General features: G+C 46.6%; 2 protein-coding genes across 3 annotated transcripts; both read left to right on the top strand.

Moving 5' to 3' along the window:
• The first annotated feature begins 162 nt into the window (after positions 1 to 162).
• LOC141171735 (uncharacterized) lies at positions 163 to 4,937 on the top strand. Its single transcript, XM_073655379.1, has 3 exons — positions 163 to 180; positions 1,087 to 2,370; positions 4,804 to 4,937. The coding sequence occupies exons 1-2, from the start codon at positions 163 to 165 to the stop codon at positions 2,215 to 2,217; spliced, it is 1,149 nt and encodes a 382-aa protein (XP_073511480.1). The 3' UTR covers positions 2,218 to 2,370; positions 4,804 to 4,937.
• Positions 4,938 to 5,233: 296 nt separating this feature from the next.
• On the top strand, positions 5,234 to 9,166 carry RPS9 (ribosomal protein S9). Of its 2 annotated transcripts, none has more exons than XM_073656394.1 (5): positions 5,234 to 5,309; positions 5,994 to 6,104; positions 7,828 to 7,950; positions 8,193 to 8,379; positions 8,918 to 9,166. In XM_073656394.1, exons 2-5 carry the CDS (start codon positions 6,008 to 6,010, stop codon positions 9,093 to 9,095), a joined length of 585 nt encoding a protein of 194 aa, XP_073512495.1. In that variant the 5' UTR covers positions 5,234 to 5,309; positions 5,994 to 6,007; the 3' UTR covers positions 9,096 to 9,166. The 2 variants fall into 2 exon arrangements, with proteins under 2 accessions (XP_073512495.1, XP_073512496.1); XM_073656395.1 differs by having other exon boundaries at positions 5,271 to 5,317.
• Positions 9,167 to 12,942: the final 3,776 nt, after the last annotated feature.

Below are 12,942 nucleotides of genomic sequence, written 5' to 3' on the forward strand. Positions count from 1 at the left end.
GTGCGTAAAGCGTGCGGGATTAACCTTTTCAGGACCGCAGTCCAGTTCACTAAAGTGCGAAGTACACGCGGCTCGGGCTCTGCTGCTCGCACAGCTGCTGGGACAATAAAGTTTTATCACGTCCGCCATTGATTTGGTGGAGTGGTCATGTGGATACTAAAGATGGGCGAATTTATTCCAGTGGGATTGAATAATGCTCAAATTTTTAAAAAAACTCATTAAGGGGAATACAGATTTTTTTTCTAATTCGCTTCCGGTTGCCCCCGCTGCTCCTTGTTCCTGTTGCCCCCGCTGCTCCTTGTTCCTGTTGCCCCCACTGCTCCTTGTTCCTGTTGTCCCCTCTGCTACTTGTTCCTGTTGCCCCCTCTGCTCCTTGTTCCGGCTGCCCCCTCTGCTCCTTGTTCCTGTTTCCCCCTCTGCTCCTTGTTCCTGTTTCCCCCTCTGCTCCTTGTTCCTGTTTCCCCCTCTGCTCCTGGTTCCTGTTTCCCCCTCTGCTCCTGGTTCCTGTTGCCCCCTCTGCTCCTGGTTCCTGTTGCCCCCTCTGCTCCTTGTTCTAGTTGCCCCCTCTGCTCCTTGTTCTAGTTGCCCCCGCTGCTCCTTGTTCCGGTTGCCCCCCACTGCTCATTGTTCTGGCTGCTCCTGGTTCCGGTCGCCCCGCTGCTCCTTGTTCCGGTTGCCCCCGCTGCTCCTTGTTCCGGTTGCCCCCGCTGCTCCTGGTTCCGGCTGCCCCCGTTCCGGCTGCCCCCCGCTGCTCCTGGTTCCGGCTGCCCCCACTGCTCCTTGTTCCTGTCGCCCCCTCTGCTCCTTGTTCTGGCTGCCCCCCTCTGCTCCTTGTTCTGGCTGCCCCCCGCTGCTCCTGGTTCCGGCTGCCCCCCGCTGCTCCTTGTTCCTGTCGCCCCCTCTGCTCCTTGTTCTGGCTGCCTCCGCTGCTCCTGGTTCCTGTAGTCCCCGCTGCTCCTGGTTCCGGTAGTCCCCGCTGCTCCTGGTTCCGGTAGTCCCCGCTGCTCCTGGTTCCGGTAGTCCCCGCTGCTCCTGGTTCCGGTAGTCCCCGCTGCTCCTGGTTCCGGTTGTCCCCGCTGCTCCTAGTTCTGGTTGCCCCCGCTGCTCCTAGTTCTGGTTGCCCCCGCTGCTCCTGGTTCCTGTTGCCCCCTCTGCTCCTGGTTCCTGTTGCCCCCTCTGCTCCTGGTTCCTGTTGCGCCCTCTGCTCCTGGTTCCTGTTGCCCCCTCTGCTCCTGGTTCCTGTTGCCCCCTCTGCTCCTTGTTCCTGTTGCCCCCTCTGCTCCTTGTTCCTGTTGCCCCCTCTGCTCCTTGTTCCTGTTGCCCCCTCTGCTCCTGGTTCCGGTTGTCCCCACTGTTCCTTGTTCCGGTTGCTCCCACTGCTCATTGTTCTGGCTGCTCCTGGTTCCGGTCGCCCCGCTGCTCCTTGATCTGGCTGCCCCTTGTTCCTGTTGTCCCCCCTACTCCTTGTTCCGGTCGCCCCCCGCTGCTCCTTTATTCCGGTTGCGCTGCTGCTTCTTGTTCCAGTTGCCCCCTTGCTGCTCCTTGTTCCAGTTTCCCCCTTGCTGCTCCTTGTTCCAGTTGCCCCCTCTGCTCCTCCTTGTTCCTGTTGCCCCCTCTGCTCCTCTTTGTTCCTGTTGCCCCCTCTGCTCCTCTTTGTTCCTGTTGCCCCCCTCTGCTCCTCTTTGTTCCTGTTGCCCCCCTCTGCTCCTCTTTGTTCCTGTTGCCCCCCTCTGCTCCTCTTTGTTCCTGTTGCCCCCCTCTGCTTCTCTTTGTTCCTGTTGCCCCCCTCTGCTCCTCTTTGTTCCTGTTGCCCCCTCTGCTCCTCTTTGTTCCTGTTGCCCCCTCTGCTCCTCCTTGTTCCTGTTGCCCCCGCTGCTCTTTTATTCCGGTTGCCCCCCGCTGCTTCTTGTTCCGGTTGCCCCCTTGCTGTTCCTTGTTCCTGTTGCCCCCCCATTGCTCCTTGTTCGCTGTCACAGGGCCAAAGATGTAGCATGCAGAGGCACAGAGAACCAGACAAGGAGTGGCAAGGATGGCCGAAAAGGTCGTTTTGATTGCCACTTATGTCTCTGGCCGGCCCCGCTGCTTCCTGCCCGCTGTCTGGTCCTCTGTCACACTGGCCCAGTGTTCAGTCTAGGCCAGGACTACTGGCCGCGAGCAGGTCCTGGAGGTCACTGCACGGGGTCCAGGGTCTACTCACAGCCGGAAGTCCTGGCCTAGAGTGAACACCGGACCACAACTTCTGGCCTCAGGTTCCGGGTCCAGGATCTGCTCACGGCTGGAAGCCATTGGCCCAAAGTGGACACCGGGCTAGAGATGTGACATGTCGGAGACATGGAGAACAGGGCCGCGAGAGGGGCCGGAAGGGCGAGGGTGAGTATAGGGTCTAGAGACAGAGCCCAGAGCATAAAAGACATTACATTTGCAGAGAATAACTGGAATTTCCCAGTAACCCAGTTTTCCACTAGAAAACTCATCGTTTTTGACTTTCTCAAAAAAACAAAAACCTAAATATGCACTTACCCTAAGGGCTTGTTCACAAGCTGTATTTTTCAAGAGTAAAAAAAAAAGTACCATCAAAGTGAATGAAATTTCTGAAGTCTCATACGCATGATGCTTATTTTTTCCTTGCAAATTTTAACCATCAAAGTGTTTTTTTTTTCAAATCTGCAGCATTTCCATTCTTACAGCGTTTTTCACCCATTCAAATGAATGGAGGGAAAAAACACAAGCAAAAATGCATATAAAAAACATGCATCTTTCCTGCCCACACTCTGGTTTTTGGTGCAGAAAAATCTGCTGCAATTACTCATTTGCACAAAACCATATTCTGCTGATTTTCCATTTTGTGATTCACACTACATATAGATTAGGGCCTTCACTGCATCTAATCAGTAGCTGCTGGCCGGTGGAGCAAGTGGAGGGAAAAATGAAACAAGACCAGAGTGAAAAATGTAAGAAGCCGGGAGGTCAGGAAATAAGAATAAGCAGAGAGAGAGGTTGGGCAGTCCAAAATATCAATCTGCTAGGACATTTATGGGTAAAAAAAAGTGAATTCTTGTAAAAGCACACCAGGATGGTAGGGTATCCAATAACTGGGGGGAACAAAAAAGGTCTTAAATGAATGTTTCGCCAACTTTAGTCCTCAGGGCCCCAACAGATCAGGATTTCCTTCATATTTCTCAGGGCAAGAGAACCTGCGGCAGCTTCTGATGCCTTGATAATAATTCCATCCCCGGTGCAAAACGAAGGAAATCCTGATGTGTTGGGGGCCTTGAGGACTGGGGCTTGGGAAACACTGACTTAAATTATTCGCCTTGCCCATTGGCCACCAAACCTGCCAGCTAATCAGCCCGAGGAATTGGCTAACTGTTTCAGATTTCTGTAGCTGAAAGGTAATGAGGTTTAGGTAAACCCCAGGTGGGCTAGGGGTCTTCCCTGGTGAGGTGGGGATAGGATTTAAATACCCCCAAAAATGTCAGCTAGATGATCACTCAGACTGAAACCCTTATCACACTGGCCAGGGGGCATGCATGCTGCTCAACATTATCCCCAACCGGTGCCACTATCCCCAACCGGTGCCACAATCCCCAACCAGTGCCATCATCCCCAACCAGAGCCATCATTCCCAACCAGTGCCACTATCTACAAGCCCCCAACCAATGCCACTATCCCCAACCAGTGCCACTATCCCCAACCAGTGTCACCATCCCCACCCAGTGCCATCATCCCCAACCAGGGCCATCATTCCCAACCAGGGCCACTATCCCCAACCAGTGCCATCATCCCCAACCGGGCCATCATTCCCAACCAGTGCCACCATCCCCAACCAATGCCACCATCCCCAACCAATGCCACCATCCCCAACCAGTGCCATCATCCCCCACCAAGGCCACCATCCCCAACCAGGGCCACTATCCCCAACCAGGGCCATCATCCCCAACCAGGGCCATCATCCCCAACCAGGGCCATCATTCCCAACCAAGGCCACCATCTCCAACCAGGGCCACTATCCCCAACCAGTGCCATCACCCCCAACCAGTGCCCTCATCCCCAACCAGTGCCACCATCCCCAACCAGTGCCATTGTCCCCAACCAGTGGCACTATCCCAACTAGGGCCACCATGCCCAACCAGTGCCACCATGCCCAACCAGTGCCACTGTCCCCAACCAGTGCCATCGTCCCCAACCAGTGGCACCATCCCCAACCAGTGCCATCATCCCCAACCAGTGCCATCATCCCCAACCAGTGCCATCATCCCCAACCAGTGCCACTATCTCCAACCAGTGCCATCATCCTCAACCAGTGCCACTATCCTCAACCAGTGCCACCATCCTCAACCAGTGCCATCATCCCCAACCAGTGCCACTATCCTCAACCAGTGCCACCATCCTCAACCAGTGCCATCATCCCCAACCAGTGCCACCGACGAGAACGAAGCAGCAGCGTGTGAGAAGGGACAGGTGAGATATGATATGGTAAGAGGGGGCTCTGCACCATTACAGATCATACCCTGATTCCCGGGAATTGCAGGTTACTCCTCTTTCTGTACCTGGTAAATTCTATAGAAAATCACTTTCAGGAACAAGGCTGCTCTCCTTGGACAGAAAAAAATGTGCAGAATTAAAAAAATAATGTAATAAATTCCCAATTTGTGTCATAATTTATTCAAAGCCGGTCCTGTACTATTGTACACATCCCCTTAAAGCCAAATGTAGAAATGCGCAGTCATGAAAACCAGTGATACATTAAAAATGTATAGGATCAATAATTTCCATTTTCCGCTATTGTGTGTTTTTCATCAGGTGCAGAGGAAGACGCTGTCCGCAAATGACGCCATATTAAAGGGGTTGTCCAGCCACTGCATACTGATCACCTCCATAGCGGCAGAAGGAGTTAACTGAGAATCTGTCAGCGAGCTCATTCTGAGACCAGCAGTATGTAACTCTGTTTTCTATCCTTTTCTCAGCTCCTCTCATCTGATTTATGAATTCACCAACCATATCAATATTGAATATCAAAAAGTCTATAAAAGCCCAAACAACTAAACACTTCTCCCTCCGCTGCCTCCTCTCCTCCCTGACCTCACACACCACAGACAGTCCGTACACCAAGCCTCATAGCCCAGAAAGCATTATGTGGCACTCGTTCCAACCATAAAAATGGCGGACATTTCCCCATGTCTGGCGACAGACGTAGCAGAACGTATCATGGTCTGACGCTGGAAGATGACGTATAAGGGGCGTGGTTTACAATGCAATATATAAATGACCGCAGCGTGCGCGGCCTCCCTTTTCCTCGGAGCTGCCTGGTGAGTCTGTACGTATAGTTGGAGGAGGGAAAGCGATAAAGCACCCGACCGCATAACTTCTACCACTTATCTGCCCGGATTTTTAATCGCTTCTCCCTTCTGAACGGGTCCGGGTGGTTAGGTTTTCTGGTTGTATCCGGCCGCGTGCTTTTTTTATTAGACCTCCATCTTGGAGCAGGCCTTTCTGCTGCTCGTATGTTGTGTTCTATCGGTCTGGGTCGTAATACAGCTCGTACTGCTTGCAGCCCTGCTCCCTTCTGCTCCTCATTTTAGCTGCTAGACTCCAGTGCAATTGCATGTTTAAAAAAAGTTCTCCATACCTGTCTCAGGTGGTGTAAGCTGCCCTCTAATAAACCAGGGTGCAATGCACCATGCATACACCATCTGGTAGCACGCTGGTGGTTGTAATTTCCTGTGACCTCAGCAGGCTCAGTGCTTGCTGGGAGTTATGGTTTCACAACTGTTAACCCCTTTGTGTGCTCCAGAACTTGACAAGTTGCCCACCACTATACATTAACACCACTGGTTAGATGGCTTTTACACACATTAGGTTGGACTTTATAAAGTAATAATCACTATAACTGGCCAATTTCTGTTCACATCTGATCTAAAGGCCAGACTCCAGATAGCCATGTGTTTGTGTAGTATACAGTCAATGTTTCAGTTACTATCTTGTTTTAACAGGTGAATAGCCCAGGATGCCCGTTGCCAGGAGCTGGGTGTGTCGGAAGACCTATGTCACCCCACGACGTCCGTTCGAGAAGTCACGGTTGGACCAGGAGTTGAAGCTTATTGGTAAGTAGTTAAAGGTTTGGGCTCCAAACGTGTACTGAAAGATCTCATCAGGGTGGATGCACGTTTAGTGTTTGCAGTTCACTCGTCAGAGCTACAGCTGCTTAAAGGGAATCTGTCACCACATTTGACCTACCTAAACTATTAATATGGGCATTCAGGTTATAGACTGCTGAGTACGGCGATCCCTGTATGCCTCATATCAGATGTCTTGTTTATAAATCCTCTTTTATCACTTTTTGTAAATGACCTCTTCCAGGTTCTGGGGAGGATGTTGACTGGAAGATAACTCTGCCTCTAGAGCTTATTGTATGTGAAGGGGGAGTTATCAGTGAGACAAGTAACTAACAGAAATGAAATTTGTCTTGCAAATATTTTTTTCAGCTGAGCTCTGCTGTATTGTAACAAAATTGCATCTATGAGGTGAGGTCAAAGACAGGAAGATATATATGGACACACAATATTGTATACAAGATTAACCCCTTCATGATGTATATAATTACGTCTTGCCATGTCCTCCCGATGCTGAGCCCACATCTTTCCTTTTACATGACTGCTGAATCAGTCCTTTAACAGCCGCAGGTGGATCGGAGCTCCACCTGCAGCTAACTAGTTAAATGTAACAGTGGGATTTAACACGCACCAGTCGCAAGCGCGTCATATATCCTGACCCCTAAAACGTCTGTCACATGATCGGGGGTTGGCAATGGGTTATGAAAGCTGGGGTTCTGCAGAAGACCCTCTGTGCTTGTCATTATGATCTTCCTGTGAATGCTGGCTTGTGGCCGGCGTTTGTGATTTCTGCTATACATAACGGCGATTGGACGATCGCAGTTTCAAGTGTCCGAGAGGACTAATAAAGTAAAATGTGTAAAGTTTTTAAAAACATGCAAAAATAAACAAGTTTAAATCACCCCCTTTTGCCCCATTGAAAATAAAAAAAATAAATACGTGGTATCGCTGAGTTCAGAAATGTCCAATCTATCAGAATATAAATAGTTAATCCGATCAGTAAACTGCAAAACGAGAATTATATTTTTTTGGTCACCGCAATATTGCAATAACGGGTGATCAAAACATCTTATCTACCCCAAAATGATCTATATAAAAACACCAGCTCAGGGCACAAAAAATAAGCACTCACCCAGATACCGAAAAATAACTATCACATACTTTTTCATAAAAATTTCAGATTTTTTTTTCCACCACAAAATGAATTCTACATTTGGTCTGTGTAATCCTACTGACCTATAGAATCATATTGCCAGGTCAGTTTTACCTTCTAGTGAACTTAAATGAAATCCCCAAAAGCAATTTTAGAATTGCACTATTTTGCAATTTTCTTGCTTTTGGTATTTTTTTCTTGTTTTCCAGTACTCTATATGGTAAAAACAATCGTGTTATGCAAAAGTAAAGCTTATCCTGCAAAAAAAAAACCCTCATATGACTGCTATTGACGGAAAGATAAGAGTTATGGCTCTTAGAAGAGGGGAAGGAAAAAAACTGAAAATGACCATGGCTTGAACTGATAAATGAATATATATATCTTGATGCACACGCCTTGCACTAGGATGGCTAATCAAGAGTACCCAGTATGTCAGAGGCAGTTTGTAGGGCCCCCGTCCAGTGCAATACTGACATGAGACCTGCAAATGTATTCAATAGGTGACATTCTAAAATTACGTTTTTATTCTGAAACCGTCACTAAATTCACTTTCTTCCTTAGGTGAATATGGTCTTCGTAACAAGCGTGAGGTGTGGAGAGTAAAATTCACACTTGCCAAGATCCGTAAAGCTGCCAGAGAGCTGCTGACTCTGGACGAGAAGGATCCCAAACGTCTGTTTGAAGGTAGGCATGAGATGGAAATGTATGGGAAGAGTTTAGGAGTTGGTGATCTGCTGCCTCTATCCCTGTGATCTTGGTATTGCAGCTTGTTTCTGCAATGTTAAGGCTGTGGGTTTGAGACCTGGGGAGACTCACAGAAAAAAAACATGAACCCTGCAGTCTTTGTAGAACGTTAATAAACCTGGCTTAAGGGGGTCAACAACTCATTGCTCTGAACATCCATTAATAATATTTTTCCCCTTTAGGTAATGCCCTGCTTAGGCGTCTGGTACGTATTGGTGTGTTGGATGAGGGCAAGATGAAGCTCGATTACATTCTGGGCTTGAAAATTGAAGATTTCTTGGAAAGGCGTCTTCAGACCCAAGTGTTCAAGTTGGGTTTGGCCAAGTCCATCCATCATGCCCGTGTGCTGATCCGTCAGAGGCACATCCGGTACGTCACTGCCCCAATGTCTGCAGGATTAGCTCTGAATCTCATACGTTGGCTTATTTTGGTAGTGACACCTGCAATGCTTTTAGTATGTGTTAAGCTCACAGCTATTCCTCCTGATGGATGCTCCCAGATTTGCAATGACTGCAGTTAATTGTCTGCCAGTACTTGTGTTGTGTAACCTGCCTGTTATGTGAAGTGTGATTTTTGGTCTTGCCTAGCACATGGAACAGTCCTTGAAACAGTCCTTGGCTCAGCAAGGTCACTTTGGCTCTAGCCATACACCTTGTGATCTGCTCGCAATCGTTGGTGTCCAACTGCTTCCCACACTTGGGCATGAAGCAATAATTTCAGCAAGGTCACTTTGGCTCTGGCCATACACCTTGTGAAGGGTCTTTATGCCTTCTGTCATCTGTAAATCCATATAGTACAGGTAATCCTTGATTCACTGGCTCAGTTACTGCACAGCAAATGAGGGGTTGCGCTGCTTAGACGATGATAGATGCTGATAATGTGGTTAAATGAATGTTTTATCTTACAGCGTCCGCAAGCAAGTGGTCAACATCCCATCATTCATCGTGCGCTTGGACTCCCAAAAACACATTGACTTCTCCCTGCGCTCACCATACGGCGGTGGACGTCCCGGCCGCGTCAAGAGAAAGAATGCCAAGAAGGCACAAGGTGGTGCCGGAGGTGGAGATGATGAAGAGGAGGATTAAACAGTAAAGCAGCTTCTGAAGATCTGGGAAGTTGTAATAAAAAGTTGTAAAATAAACGCTGTTGAACATAACTGCGTATGTCGAGTGTTTTCTGTCAAAACTGATGAAAATGGCAATATGGCGCTACTGACTTCATATTTAAAGGGAAACTGTCGTCAGGTTTTTGCTATGTAAACTGAAGACTGCATGCTGTAGGGGTTAAAACACAGATTCCAGGGATGCTTCTCTTACCAGTCTCTGGTTTTGTTTTGGTGCCATAAGCCTGACACAGCAGCAGAGCTTCCTGGTCTGGCAACAACCCCTCCTGTGATAAGCACCTCACGGTCTATGGACATTGTATATACAGAGCCTGGTGTGGGTGGGGCTAGCTTCCTCAGCTCTGCTGTATTGCTAAATCAAAAAGCTCTGATTATCAGAATGGCTGCACCTGGTAATCTAAGGGATACATCATTGGATTCGGGGTCTTTCCCTACTTCATGCTACTCTCAGATGAGGTAATAGAATCCTGCTGACATATTTCCTTTAAGAACTTTTCTTAAGTCCCCTTTAGGGGACTCAATCGCTTGTTCAGTATTTATTTTACTCATAGCGCCATTAATTCCACAGCACTTTTCAGACATCACTGTCCCCATTAGGGCTCACAATCTACATTCCCTATCAGTATGTCTTGAATGTGGGAGGAAACTGGAGAACCCAGAGGAAACCTACCAAACACAGGGAGAACATACAAACTCCTTGCAGTATAAATAAAATGCTGCAACTGTACTTCATAGGAGGTCAAACACTGTAGTAAGGGGCTTTTAGTATACCCCTGGCTGTAAATGTCAACCGATTGTGGGGTGGAATGATGGGATTAGGTGCATAGATTCTTTTCTAGTTTAGCACTTAACTGGTGTCCTTGTAACTGCTGGTGGCATGTAGTCTGTACCCTGCCACCCATTCATGTTTGCCACAGTCATATGTGCTGTCACATAGTCTGGTTCATTTTCTCCAGTCTCAAGAACACAGCAAATGGATACCAGGACCCAAGGAAAGTCAGATAGTGTTGTAGAAGGATACTCAAGAGACTGAACATACTGTATGTAAGTCGTTGACGTAAAAATATTTATTGTTTCGAGTGTTTAGTGCTACTTCAGGCGTTCTTTGAAGCTCACCACCTGAAAGATGTGTGTACATATTGGTCATGTTGAGTTTTATTACACATTTATTACAAATTGGTAATTTCAGGTGGTCTTGCAAGAACTAATTGTTAGCAATAGTTCTTTACTCTTTACCTTGGTCCCCGCTCCACACCCTTCGTCTTGATACCTGTAAAACAGTTTTCAGATGGAGCCATTGACATCCATGAGGGAAACGGTTCAAATTATGAAGCTCTGGTGTGAACTAAGCCAAATATGTGTCGTTTTACAGCTTTTTTTTGTGTTGGAGCTTTATTCCTTGGACAAATCTGCTCCAAATGCTGCAAGTTTTGGTCGTGCCTCAGAGTTGATCCCCGATAATATTTTTAATAAAATGGCACGGCAGACTAGTTTTTCTTATAGTTAAAACACATTTTTGTGTAGAAGGGACTAAAAATGCAATATTTCTAAAAATTAATACAACAACATTTACTTAATTCAACCTCTTGGGTTTCAGCTTCATATGTTCACTTTCTGTCTTGTCTTCTTGAATGTGACCCATAGGTGTCACTGCTGCAATTTCTTTTATGGAAGCTTTTCTAAGGTCTGGATGGCAGAATATTAGGACAGTTGGACATTATTTCTGATATAAGAACTGATCTTATCGATCCATTGATAAAGATGAGCATTAAATAAAAGGTCCATATCTCTGGAACTGTGGCAGATAAAAATCCTAATTGGAATAATCAGGGGAGCATTGGGAATAAAATAGAAAAAAAATTGAGAATTCCCCATAGGTGTTCAGTTGGGGTCAGATCAGGAGACATACTCTGGCCACAGAATCATTTTCACCATTTTCTTCAGATTGTCTTCAGAACTAGAGCTCTAGTGCCACCTATAGGACATAGCAATCATAAAAGTCAATATCGACCCTTTAATGAGCTTTGTCATATGACTTGGGATAAGATGCCAAACCAGAAGCTCCATTCACAGAGACTTGTTTTGTTTTTGCCACTCACCAGTGCAAACCATGAGAACAATAATCTCAATTTGCAGCAAATTGTCTCTTCAGAGAGGAAGAGGACTAGAACTATGGTTCTGGCTTTTATCCTAAGTCATATGACAAGACTCATTAAAGGGTCGATATTGACTTTTAGGATTGCTGCTTCCTATAGGTGGCACTAGTGTTCTAGTTTTCTTCCTCTTTGAAGAGACAATTTGCATATTTGCCAGAGGAGCATTGTGGCTTAAAAGTCTCCTTCCCTTGACATGCTTAACATGTCACTCTCTGCAAGGAGAAACGATACCCTGTTCAGAAATGCAACAGGTGTGTGTTTTGAATCGTGGTCATGTTGGAAAACTGCACGTCTACCAAGCACACTGAGTGATGGCAGCATCTTCTCTTTCAGTATAGAGCAGTACATCTGCAAAATCATGATCTCATCAATGAGATGTAGCACGTGACACCAGCAGCACTAATGCAGCCCCACATAAGGATACTGCCACCACCATGTTTCACTGTAGGCACCATGCATTTTTCTAAATTAATTTTCCTAAATGCATGGTGCCTACAGTGAAATATGGTAGTGCAGTGTCCTTATGAGTGCTGCTGATGTCAGGGGGCTACATTTCATTTATGGTATCATGAATTCACAGATATACTGCTCTATATTGAAAGATGCTGCTATCACTCCGTACCTTTGGTAGACGTTCACTTTTCCAACATGACAATGATCCAAAACACAACATCTGTTGCAGTTCTGAAGAAGAACCAGATGAAAGTGTCTCAGTGGCCAAAGTATGTCTCCTGATCAGAACTTGATCGAACACCTAGGGAGAATTGTGAAGAGACAAGTTGTCATCACTCTCCATCCAGCATCCATTCTCTAAAAGAGGTCGTTCTTGAAGAATGGAAGAAGATAGATGTTGTAGTGTGTCACCAACTTGTCCTGTATTATTTACTCCTCTTTAATTTTCACTTTCTTATTGTGGGTGAAATTTTGAAACCTTGGAACCATTTACAGGTTTTCCTTAAAGTAATGGTTTAAACTCGCAATATATCCAATCCAACATATAATGGTTGTTACTGTACAAATTAAAGGAGCTTTCTGCTATAAGTTATTACCTCTCCACTGTATAGTTGAGAAGTGTTAGATCGGTGTGGCTCCCAATGCTGGAATCCACACCAACTGTCTGAAAAGTGGACTTGTATCACGTGTTCTTCCCCGGTCAGAAGCCGTTGAATAGAGAAGCAGGTCGCACATGTGCTCTGCTGATTCGTCCCAAGTCTATGACGCAGAAGATTGCCGAGCTCTGCATTCAATTATCTTCGTCAGCGCCATTGATTTGAATGGAGGAACAGGGCATCTGCACAACTTGTGGCTTCATTCAACTCCTCCTAGCCACTATTTTGCAACCAGGAAAAAAACGAGGACACAAGTTCCCCATTCTATCCATCAGTGGAGGTCCACACCCATCTAATAGATACTACCTATCCAGTTGATAGGTGACAACTAGTTTAGGCATGAGAGACCATTACCTTATTTGCTTTTACCAAGTGTAATGGTTCCAAGTCACTGGAAGTGAAGAATTACTGGTGTATAGACCAGAAGAAGATTTTTAGAGAAAGGTGAAGACCTAGTCATCTTCTTCTGAGGTTTGCCCTGCTAATTGTCCACTTCTTGCTGATACAGCAGGAGTACGTTTTCTCACATCTTGCTTAATAACTG

The sequence above is a fragment of the Phyllobates terribilis genome, unplaced genomic scaffold (assembly GCF_046119375.1).
Source record: "Phyllobates terribilis strain yellow unplaced genomic scaffold, ASM4611937v1 Scaffold_12__6_contigs__length_324123572, whole genome shotgun sequence".
Lineage (NCBI taxonomy): Eukaryota > Metazoa > Chordata > Amphibia > Anura > Dendrobatidae > Phyllobates > Phyllobates terribilis.